Below are 12389 nucleotides of genomic sequence, written 5' to 3'. Positions count from 1 at the left end.
CGAATCAGTGACCTGGAAGATGACAGAATGGAAAATGAAAGCATAAAAGAAAGAATGCGGAAAAAAATTGAAAAACTCGAAATGGACCTCAGGGATATGATAGATAATATGAAACGTCCAAATATAAGACTCATTGGTGTCCCAGAAGGGGAAGAAAAGGGTAAAGGTCTAGGAAGAGTATTCAAAGAAATTGTTGGGGAAAACTTCCCAAATCTTCTAAACAACATAAATACACAAATCATAAATGCTCAGCGAACTCCAAATAGAATAAATCCAAAAAAACCCACTCCGAGACATATACTGATCACACTGTCAAACACAGAAGAGAAGGAGCAAGTTCTGAAAGCAGCAAGAGAAAAGCAATTCACCACATACAAAGGAAACAGCATAAGACTAAGTAGTGACTACTCAACAGCCACCATGGAGGCGAGAAGGCAGTGGCACGATATATTTAAAATTCTGAGTGAGAAAAATTTCCAGCCAAGAATACTTTATCCAGCAAAGCTCTCCTTCAAATTTGAGGGAGAGCTTAAATTTTTCACAGACAAACAAATGCTGAGACAATTTGCTAACAAGAGACCTGCCCTACTGGAGATACTAAAGGAAGCCCTACAGACAGAGAAACAAAGACAGGACAGAGAGACTTGGAGAAAGGTTCAGTACTAAAGAGATTCGGTATGGGTACAATAAAGGATATTAATAGACAGAGGGAAAAATATGGCAAACATAAACCAAAGGATAAGATGGCTGATTTAAGAAATGCCTTCACGGTTATAACGTTGAATGTAAATGGATTAAACTCCCAAATTAAAAGATATAGATTCGCAGAATGGATCAAAAAAAATGAACCATCAATATGTTGCATACAAGAGACTCATCTTAGACACAGGGACACAAAGAAACTGAAAGTGAAAGGATGGAAAAAAATATTTCATGCAAGCTACAGCCAAAAGAAAGCAGGTGTAGCAATATTAATCTCAGATAAAATAGACTTCAAATGCAGGCATGTTTTGAGAGACAAAGAAGGCCACTACATACTAATAAAAGGGGCAATTCAGCAAGAAGAAATAACAATCGTAAATGTCTATGCACCCAATCAAGGTGCCACAAAATACATGAGAGAAACACTGGCAAAACTAAAGGAAGCAATTGATGTTTCCACAATAATTGTGGGAGACTTCAACACATCACTCTCTCCTATAGATAGATCAACCAGACAGAAGACCAATAAGGAAATTGAAAACCTAAACAATCTGATAAATGAATTAGATTTAACAGACATATACAGGACATTACATCCCAAATCACCAGGATACACATACTTTTCTAGTGCTCACGGAACTTTCTCCAGAATAGATCATATGCTGGGACATAAAACAAGCCTCAATAAATTTAAAAAGATTGAAATTATTCAAAGCACATTCTCTGACCACAATGGAATACAATTAGAAGTCAATAACCATCAGAGACTTAGAAAATTCACAAATACCTGGAGGTTAAACAACACACTCCTAAACAATCAGTGGGTTAAAGAAGAAATAGCAAGAGAAATTGCTAAATATATAGACGAATGAAAATGAGAACACAACATACCAAAACCTATGGGATGCAGCAAAAGCAGTGCTAAGGGGGAAATTTATAGCACTAAACGCATATATTAAAAAGGAAGAAAGAGCCAAAATCAAAGAACTAATGGATCAACTGAAGAAGCTAGAAAATGAACAGCAAACCAATCCTAAACCAAGTACAAGAAAAGAAATAACAAGGATTAAAGCAGAAATAAATGACATAGAGAACAAAAAAACAATAGAGAGGATAAATATCACCAAAAGTTGGTTCTTTGAGAAGATCAACAAGATTGACAAGCCCCTAGCTAGACTGACAAAATCAAAAAGAGAGAAGACCCATATAAACAAAATAATGAATGAAAAAGGTGACATAACTGCAGATCCTGAAGAAATTAAAAAAATTATAAGAGGATATTATGAACAACTGTATGGCAACAAACTGGATAATGTAGAAGAAATGGATAATTTCCTGGAAACATATGAACAACCTAGACTGACCAGAGAAGAAATAGAAGACCTCAACCAATCCATCACAAGCAAAGAGATCCAATCAGTCATCAAAAATCTTCCCACAAATAAATGCCCAGGGCCAGATGGCTTCACAGGGGAATTCTACCAAACTTTCCAGAAAGAACTGACACCAATCTTACTCAAACTCTTTCAAAACATTGAAAAAAATGGAACACTACCTAACTCATTTTATGAAGCTAACATCAATCTAATACCAAAACCAGGCAAAGATGCTACAAAAAAGGAAAACTACCGGCCAATCTCCCTAATGAATACAGATGCAAAAATCCTCAACAAAATACTTGCAAATTGAATCCAAAGACACATTAAAAAAATCATACACCATGACCAAGTGGGATTCATTCCAGGCATGCAAGGATGGTTCAACATAAGAAAAACAATCAATGTATTACAACACATTAAAAACTCGAAAGGGAAAAATCAATTGATCATCTCAATAGATGCTGAAAAAGCATTTGACAAAATCCAACATCCCTTTTTGATAAAAACACTTCAAAAGGTAGGAATTGAAGGAAACTTCCTCAACATGATAAAGAGCATATATGAAAAACCCACAGCCAGCATAGTACTCAATGGTGAGAGACTGAAAGCCTTCCCTCTAAGATCAGGAACAAGACAAGGATGCCCGCTGTCACCACTGTTATTCAACATTGTGCTGGAAGTGCTAGCCAGGGCAATCCGGCAAGACAAAGAAATAAAAGGCATCCAAATTGGAAAAGAAGAAGTAAAACTGTCATTGTTTGCAGATGATATGATCTTATATCTAGAAAACCCTGAGAAATCAACGATACACCTACTAGAGCTAATAAACAAATTTAGCAAAGTAGCGGGATACAAGATTAATGCACATAAGTCAGTAATGTTTCTATATGCTAGAAATGAACAAACTGAAGAGACACTCAAGAAAAAGATACCATTTTCAATAGCAACTAAAAAATCAAGTACCTAGGAATAAACTTAACCAAAGATGTAAAAGACCTATACAAAGAAAACTACATAACTCTACTAAAAGAAATAGAAGGGGACCTTAAAAGATGGAAAAAAATTCCATGTTCATGGATAGGAAGGCTAAATGTCATTAAGATGTCAATTCTACCCAAACTCATCTACAGATTCAATGCAATCCCAATCAAAATTCCAACAACCTACTTTGCAGACTTGGAAAAGCTAGTTATCAAATTTATTTGGAAAGGGAAGATGCCTCGAATTGCTAAAGACACTCTAAAAAAGAAAAACGAAGTGGGAGGACTTACACTCCCTGACTTTGAAGCTTATTATAAAGCCACAGTTGCCAAAACAGCATGGTACTGGCACAAAGATAGACATATAGATCAATGGAATCGAATTGAGAATTCAGAGATAGACCCTCAGATCTATGGCCGACTGATCTTTGATAAGGCCCCCAAAGTCACCGAACTGAGCCATAATGGTCTTTTCAACAAATGGGGCTGGGAGAGTTGGATATCCATATCCAAAAGAATGAAAGAGGACCCCTACCTCACCCCCTACACAAAAATTAACTCAAAATGGACCAAAGATCTCAATATAAAAGAAAGTACCATAAAACTCCTAGAAGATAATGTAGGAAAACATCTTCAAGACCTTGTAATAGGAGGCCACTTCCTAGACTTTACACCCAAAGCACAAGCAACAAAAGAGAAAATAGATAAATGGGAACTCCTCAAGCTTAGAAGTTTCTGCACCTCAAAGGAATTTCTCAAAAAGGTAAAGAGGCAGCCAACTCAATGGGAAAAAATTTTTGGAAACCATGTATCTGACAAAAGACTGATATCTTGCATATACAAAGAAATCCTACAACTCAATGACAATAGTACAGACAGCCCAATTATAAAATGGGCAAAAGATATGAAAAGACAGTTCTCTGAAGAGGAAATACAAATGGCCAAGAAACACATGAAAAAATGTTCAGCTTCACTAGCTATTAGAGAGATGCAAATTAAGACCACAATGAGATACCATCTAACACCGGTTAGAATGGCTGCCATTAAACAAACAGGAAACTACAAATGCTGGAGGGGATGTGGAGAAATTGGAACTCTTATTCATTGTTGGTGGGACTGTATAATGGTTCAGCCACTCTGGAAGTCAGTCTGGCAGTTCCTTAGAAAACTAGATATAGAGCTACCATTCGATCCAGCGATTTCACTTCTCGGTATATACCCGGAAGATCGGAAAGCAGTGACACGAACAGATATCTGCATGCCAATGTTCATAGCAGCATTATTCACAGTTGCCAAGAGATGGAAACAACCCAAATGTCCTTCAACAGATGAGTGGATAAATAAAATGTGGTATATACACACGATGGAATACTACGCGGCAGTAAGAAGCAACGATCTGGTGAAACATATGACAACATGGATGAACCTTGAAGACATAATGCTGAGCGAAATAAGCCAGGCACTAAAAGAGAAATATTATATGCTACCACTAATGTGAACTTTGAAAAATGTAAAACAAATGGTTTATAATGTAGAATGTAGGGGAACTAGCAGTAGAGAGCAATTAAGGAAGGGGGAACAATAATCCAAGAAGAACAGATAAGCTATTTAACGTTCTGGGGATGCCCAGAAATGACTATGGTCTGTTAATTTCTGATGGATGTAGTAGGAACAAGTTCACTGAAATGTTGCTATATTATGTAACTTTCTTGGGGTAAAGTAGGAACATGTTGGAAGTTAAGCAGTTATCTTAGGTTAGTTGTCTTTTTCTTACTCCCTTGTTATGGTCTCTTTGAAATGTTCGTTTACTGTATGTTTGTTTTCTTTTTAACTTTTTTTTTCATACAGTTGATTTAAAAAAGAAGGGAAAGTTAAAAAAAAAAAAAGAAAAAAGACAAACAAGGAAAAAAAAAAAAAAAGATGTAGTGCCCCCTTGAGGAGCCTGTGGAGAATGCAGGGGTATTCGCCTACCCCACCTCCATGGTTGCTAACATGACCACAGACATAGGGGACTGGTGGTTTGATGGGTTGAGCCCTCTACCATAAGTTTTACCCTTGGGAAGACGGTTGCTGCAAAGGAGAGGCTAGGCCTCCCTGTATTTGTGCCTAAGAGTCTCCTCCCGAATGCCTCTTTGTTGCTCAGATGTGGCCCTCTCTCTCTGGCTAAGCCAACTTGAAAGGTGAAATCACTGCCCTCCCCCCTACGTGGGATCAGACACCCAGGGAAGTGAATCTCCCTGGCAACGTGGAATATGACTCCCGGGGAGGAATGTAGACCCGGCATCGTGGGATGGAGAACATCTTCTTGACCAAAAGGGGGATGTGAAAGGAAATGAAATAAGCTTCAGTGGCAGAGAGATTCCAAAACGAGCCGAGAGTTCACTCTGGTGGGCACTCTTACGCACACTTTAGACAACCCTTTTTAGGTTCTAAAGAATTGGGGTAGCTGGTGGTGGATACCTGAAACTATCAAACTACAACCCAGAACCCATGAATCTCGAAGACAGTTGTATAAAAATGTAGCTTATGAGGGGTGACAGTGGGATTGGGAATGCCATAAGGACCAAACTCCACTTTGTCTAGTTTATGGATGGATGAGTAGAAAAGTAGGGGAAGCAAACAAACAGACAAAGGTACCCAGTGTTCTTTTTTACTTCAATTGCTCTTTTTCACTCTAATTATTATTCTTGTTATTTTTGTGTGTGTGCTAATGAAGGTGTCAGGGATTGATTTAGGTGATGAATGTACAACTATGTAATGGTACTGTAAACAATCGAAAGTACAATTTGTTTTGTATGACTGCATGGTATGTGAATATATCTCAATAAAATGATGATAAAAAAAAAAAAAAGAATAATACATTGAAAACCCTTTTTAGGTTTTAATATATTGGAATAGCTAGAAGTAAATACCCAAAACTATCAAACTCCAACCCAGTGGCCTTGACTCTTAACGATGATTGTATAACTATGTAGCTTACAAGGGGTGACAGTGTGATTGTGAAAACCTTGTGGATTGCACTCCCTTTATCCAGTGTATGGATGGATGAGTAGAAAAATGGGGACAAAACTAAATGAAAGAGGGTGGTGTTAGATCCCAGAAGAAGAAACTAACATGTAGGAGTTTCTAACCCAGGGACCCCACAGCTTATCTCACAGAAAACAGGTGCCCCATAAACTAAAGAATGATGGCTGTTCAAAGCCCCTCAAAGGCGGGTAAAGCAAGGTCAGATATGTCCATAAGACGAACAACCAAAAAGGCCTGCTTTCCCTAGTTAGATAACGCAGCTGCTTTCCTAAAAAGAATATTGTCTCAGAATTCTAGCAACTAATCAGCCCAAAACTAGATAGGCACTTACCCAATCGAGGCATAGAACATCACAGCAGACACCCTACCCAACGTGGGTTCCTTTTTTCGTTAAAAAAATGCTGCTCTCAGAAAGAAAGTGGCAGAGAGATTCCAAAAGGAGCCGAGAGGTCACTCTGGTGGGCACTCTTATGCACAATTTAGACAACCCTTTTTAGGTTATAAAGAATTGGGGTAGCTGGTGGTGGATACCTGAAACTATCAAACTACAACCCAGAACCCATGAATCTCGAAGACAATTGTATAAAAATGTAGCTTATGAGGGGCTCCCACCTGCTTTCTTCCTCTAATAAATCTTAAACTTTATACTTAAAAAAAAAAAAAAAAGCCTAGATTTCAGTGTATTGGAATAGCTACAAGTAAACCCCTGAAACTATCAAACTCCAACCCTGTGCCTTGACTCTTAAAGACAATTGTATAACAAAGTAGCTTACATGGGGTGACCGTGTGATTGTGAAAACCTTGTGGATTGTACTCCCTTTCTTTATCCAGTGTATGGATGGATGAGTAGAAAAATGGGGACAAAAACTAAATGAAAAATAGGGTGGGTTGGGGAGGGATGATTTAGGTGTTCTTTTTTACTTTTATTTTGTATTCCTATTTTTATTCTTTTTGGTATAAGGAAAATGTTAAAAAATAGATTGGGGTGATGAATGCACAACTGTATGATGGTACTGTGAACAGCATGGATGATTGTATGGTATGTGAATATATCTCAATAAAACTGAATTTTGAAAAAGTAAAAGAACAATGAGGGGAGGGGAATGGGATGTTTTGGATGTTCTTTTTTATTTTAATCTTTTTTTATTTTTTGGAGTAGTGAAAATGATCATAGTTTGAATGCACAACTATATGATGATAGCGAACAAAGTACATGTTGAATGATTGTATGTTATGTGATTAAATCTCAATAAAATTGCATTAAAAAAAAATATAGTTCACAATGAAAATAAAAATCTTAATACAAACAATTCTGTGGGAATTGTAAAACTGTTATATTAGAATCTGACATAATAAGCATACTGTCAAAAATCACATTACTATAAAACATGGGCTGAAGATAAAAATAAGAGCTCAAACATCAAACTTGGGGTCCTAAACTTAGTAAAGGAAAGGAAAAGATGCTATTGCTACTTCTCTCATTCTCTAACTTCTTAGATCTTTTTATGTACTGTGTTTTGGAGGAAGTCTTGAGAATGTTGTTCACAGGAGTAAGTACAGTACAAGGAAGTAAGTTAAAAGAATTCCACCTAATTGCAAAGCAAACAAATGTAAATGCTCAACTATGAGCATTTCTCCTTTCCTTCTTGCCTATTATGAAAGTGCTTACCACCTTGAAGTACAACTTGGGCTGTGCATACAGGATGGAACAACCTGGGCTGTGCAAACAGGATGGAAGAAGGTAATTCTGTTGTCTGGATTCTTTCTTGATGAGAATCTATCATCATTAAATACACAAAGCGCTGTTATCAGGAGTCACATGTTTTCATTCTACTCACAAGGCCAATCCCAAGTAAACACATATCACATATTAATAATTACCTTCAAACACACATAATTCCCACTGCTATGTCCAACAGTCCTACATTTTTTTAGTGCTGTGATTTTTTTTTTTTTTTTTTTCTTTTTTAACATCAACCCATCTTTACATTTAAGTGCCCCTCTGGGAAAAGTACCAACCATTTATAAGATTTATCACCCCACAGAATGTAAGTTCCTGTAACAGACTTAAGACCAAGGATGTACTTCCTGCACTGGGAGAGTTGGTATTCAATAGCTATGTGTTAAGTAAATACCACTTCTGATCTTTATGGCTATAAATACACAGTTCTCACAGTTGTAATTATCATAAACAAACTAAAGTAAGCCCTGCTTTTATGATCAAAAATTTCTTATATCAACTTTTCCACAAGTCAATGTGGCCCATATACTTTTTTCATTTTAAGGGCATATTCCATATTTCATAAGCTATACCATAGACTACCCTAACCATGTCTCTCAGACAGCTAGGCTCCAAGCTTAGGCCCAGGGTATATTTACAATGGACTCTAATATGTTGATAAGGCTAGGGAGGTACTAAGGGGAAGGGGAAAAAAAAAAATCATACTAAAATGTGCCAACACATGAAAAAAATCTCATCTTCACATATATAAAGCACAGCAATTTTTCTACTGTCTGATATATGCTTGATGGTACCATTTTTCTTTACTTATGGTAAGCCAAGGTACCCTAATTCTTAAAATGTTAGGACAAATATGTACAAATACAAAAATAACTGCACATTTAAAAATCAAATTAAGTGAATAACTTAATTAGAAAATAAAATACAATAATCTCTCAATATACAAACAACATTATACAATTCAGAGTGCAATTCAACTTTAGTTGGGAATATGCTGGACTCAATTCAAAGGCAGTGGGGTTTGTTATTGAGATACCAAGAGAACCTAATTTACTACGAGGCACTCCCATAGCACTGAATGAAGGGATGGCATTACTCCAAGACTCCAGTTTTATACTAGATACCAAAAAGAAAAAAGAAAAATCATGTGGCTATCTACATCATATATTTGAGGGATAATCTCTGAAAAATCTTCCAGTTACCTAAAGCTTGCATCTTTTTAGGAATTTTATCATAGACCAGGATTTTGAACAAATAGCAAATATAAAGTCAAATTTGGTAAGGTAAAAACTTGAAGTGCTTTTTGAAAAATGCCTTCCGACTCAGCAATTTTTGTAAATATGTTAATTATAAATTTATTTGTACTTAAAACTTTAAACTGTCTTGGGTCCTAGCATTTCTTTTTGTACATATTTTAAGCATAAATGTTTTGTTTTTACTTAAAACTTTGAAAACAATGTTTAAAAGACTGCATTCTCCTATACAGCACAAAAACAAAAATATCAAATTCAAATAATTTGCTGGCATCTAAAAACAAGATTAACAAGGACCTAAAGTAAGCTCACAATATAGTTTATTATACAGTGTATTTCACCACAAGAAAACTTTCAAACTCATTTTCTTTAGGATGCTTGTCCTTAAAAAAAAAAAAAAAAATTCTAAGTATGTGCATCATATTTACTACCTTAAAATGAAAACTACAAAAGTTTTCTAACCTGATTCTCATTGTTATCTTTCAAAATGAGTCACCTTTGTCAGCCCCAGTTTAAAAAGAAAAAGTTTACTGTAAGTCAGCTGTTTGAAATTTATACTGCATTTCCTCATTGACACAAAGTTATAAATGGCAGCAAGAGTCCTACCAAAACCTATTTAACTCCTAATGTAACTGATGTGTGTGGGTGGTTCCTACTGATAAATTCCTTTCTTTAACAGGAATTGTTTCAATGCATGTTTTAAACATCCTGTATTGCGAAAATTTTAGTCAGCTGATTTCGGAAGAACATTCCCCTAAGAAACCCGAGAGGTGACTCACTGCATTCACACTTTACAAAAGCCTCTTAACTGGTCTCTCCCTTCTATTTTCTGTCCTCCATTGTGCTGCCAGTTATCTCAATCAAGAATCCAGCTGTCATACCTCTACTTAAAAATCTTTACTGCCAGTCTAAACTCCTCAGTGATACCAACCTAACAATTTTCTTTTTAATTATTGAGATATATTCACATACCATACAACCATCCCTGGTATACAATCAATTGTTCACAGCACCATTATATAGTTGTGCATTCATCACCACATTCAATTTTTGAACATTTTTATTACCATACACAAAAAAGAATAAGAATAAAAGTTAAAGTGGAAAAGAACACCCAAAACATCCCAACCTAACTTAGTTTTATCTTCCATCCCTTTCCTTCACCTGGATCGCCTGGAGCCATCTTGATACTTTTATCAGCTCCTCTCTACCCTTGCAAAAAACTTCTGCTTAGAATAAATGTATTCCTACACTTTTACTGGAAAAATTCACCAATATAGACCCCGTTCATATATCATTTCCTCTATAAAACTTTCCTCAGCACCACTCAACTACATTTAGCACATTTGGTCACTCTTCACAAGCATTAAGCATGGTGGAGCTCACTAAATTTCTAAGGCACCTATGCTTAAACGAGCCGCTGGTCATAACCTGTTGAAGTCACAGTCAAAAACCGTAAGGATATTCCATTCATCTACTTGCAGGTATGTAATAATTCTGACTACTTCATATAAAAAAAAAGTCTAATTTATATTTGCAAACACACAGAATCAAGAATTACTAAACCTGCAGATATATAATTAACTTCACCTTAAATACTGGTAAATGTTAAGCATCTAGAATACCACAAAAAAACAGTTTTAACCAGAAAAGACTTGGTAGCTTCCCATTCAATAAAACTTCACAGTGTTTAGCACTTTAAAATTTCTACACTGGGGCAAAATCACTTAATTGAAAAAGAATAAGCCAAATAAAAGGAAAAAGATATAATTAGTTTCCTGAAGGTCAACAATCCTACATCCATAGTCACCTCTGAACAACTCTCAAAGCAATAATTTAATTAAAAAAACATTGTCTATAAAACTATATCACTGATAGTAAAAATACAGTCATGCAAACAATATTTCAATACAAGAGGCAAAATAAAGAAGCTTTTTTTCCAGAAAGCTGGAGTGATAATTCGTTTCCACCATGTTTGAATATCTCCAATATAAAATCTCACATACTCAAGGGAAGTTTTCAAATTCAAAACTATTTCCCATAAATGATTTCTTATGATAATCCCGTAGGTTAAACCGGACTGAGATTATTCCTTGTCTGCATTTAAGAAATCACAAACCCAGCGAAAACCAGATAAAAGCCTGCTAGGTTATGGAAATACAGCCCTTAATTTCCAAAAAGAAAGTCTTACTGCAAACAACAAAAATGGCCTGAGTCTCCCCTTTAGCTATGTCAAATCTGATGACTCCGCTAATACAAATGAACATCAAAATCTCCAAGTATGATAACCTGAAGCAAAAGTCCCATCTCACAGTCTCTTTCCAAGTGACATTATCTCTACAAACAAGATCAAGCTCCATTTCTCAAAGCATTTCAAACGCGCACACAACCTTGAAGCGCACCCAGCCTGCAGGGCTCACAACCGACTCGCCCAGGTCAGTCTGGCTGAGTGGTCGCGAGAGAATTAGGAGGACCCAGCGAGATGGAGATGGGGCGCGGCCGCAAAAGGCGCCTGCCAAGCAAGTGAAAGAGTCAGAGGAGTCAGACAGGAGAAAGGTGAAAAGAAGCGGGGTTTGAGGAGCCAGACCCCAAATCTCAGGTCTGAGCAGGATCCACTCCGTTCTGGAGTGACTCCGCCTCCCGACCCCATGCCCAGTCCCGACGCCAGGCCCTTCCACTCCCAGGCACCACGGGTGAACTCCGAGCGCCCCAGCCCTAGGAGGGAGCAATCCCAAAGGATGTGGCACCCACCTGGCCGCGCCCCACCGAGGACTGGGCCCAGGAGGCCAAACCACAGAAGCCACTGGAAGCGGAGGGTCCCAAAGGGCGAGTCCGCGCCGGACCTCATCTCGACAGATTCCGCAGGTTCCACTCAACACTCGGTCACCTCTGCCTCCACCTCCACCATCATTTTCCAACCCTATGGGGACCCCCGGGCGGGTGGGCCGGGATGCACGCGCTCGGGGACGAGCACGCGCCCGGCTCTGACGCAACTGGGCTGTAGGTCCGAGCTCGCTCCCGACCTGGCGCTCGTTGAGCTGACGTAAGGAAAACTCCAGTCTCTGGCGGGATAATGGGGCTTCTAAACTGGCCGCTAAAACCCGCACTAGTCTGCCCCGCCCATTCACTCTCCGCCCCGCCCCCTCTACGCTCCGGCCTTTTTACTTTTGGGGTCGAAGACACCGATTGGAGGAAAAACTCGTAGCAAAACTGGGAGGAGCGTGAGGCCCAGAAGAGAAGCGGAAGGGAAGTGTAGCCCCGCCCACCTGTTCAGCTCTCTTTTGATTGGTTGAGGGGGTGAGGCGGA

The 12389-nt window shown here is 37.9% G+C and overlaps 1 protein-coding gene across 2 annotated transcripts in view; it reads right to left on the bottom strand.

Annotated features, from left to right (window-relative positions):
• Positions 1-12177, bottom strand: part of ADAM9 (ADAM metallopeptidase domain 9) — a 180991-nt gene extending 168814 nt beyond the window's left edge. The window contains exon 1 of one of the 2 annotated variants that reach the window (XM_037812841.1): positions 11834-12177. In XM_037812841.1, the coding sequence (XP_037668769.1) occupies positions 11834-11930 (97 nt within the window). In that variant the 5' untranslated portion in view covers positions 11931-12177. Of the gene's footprint in view, positions 1-7757; positions 7802-11833 lie in introns of those variants that run through there. The other variant, XM_037812840.1, reaches the window with a different exon arrangement.
• Between the last annotated feature and the right edge of the window lie 212 nt (positions 12178-12389).

This window comes from Choloepus didactylus, chromosome 20 (assembly GCF_015220235.1).
Source record: "Choloepus didactylus isolate mChoDid1 chromosome 20, mChoDid1.pri, whole genome shotgun sequence".
NCBI lineage: Eukaryota > Metazoa > Chordata > Mammalia > Pilosa > Megalonychidae > Choloepus > Choloepus didactylus.
The sequence above is the reverse complement of the archived record's forward strand: the minus strand, read 5'-3'. Positions and strand labels throughout refer to the sequence as shown.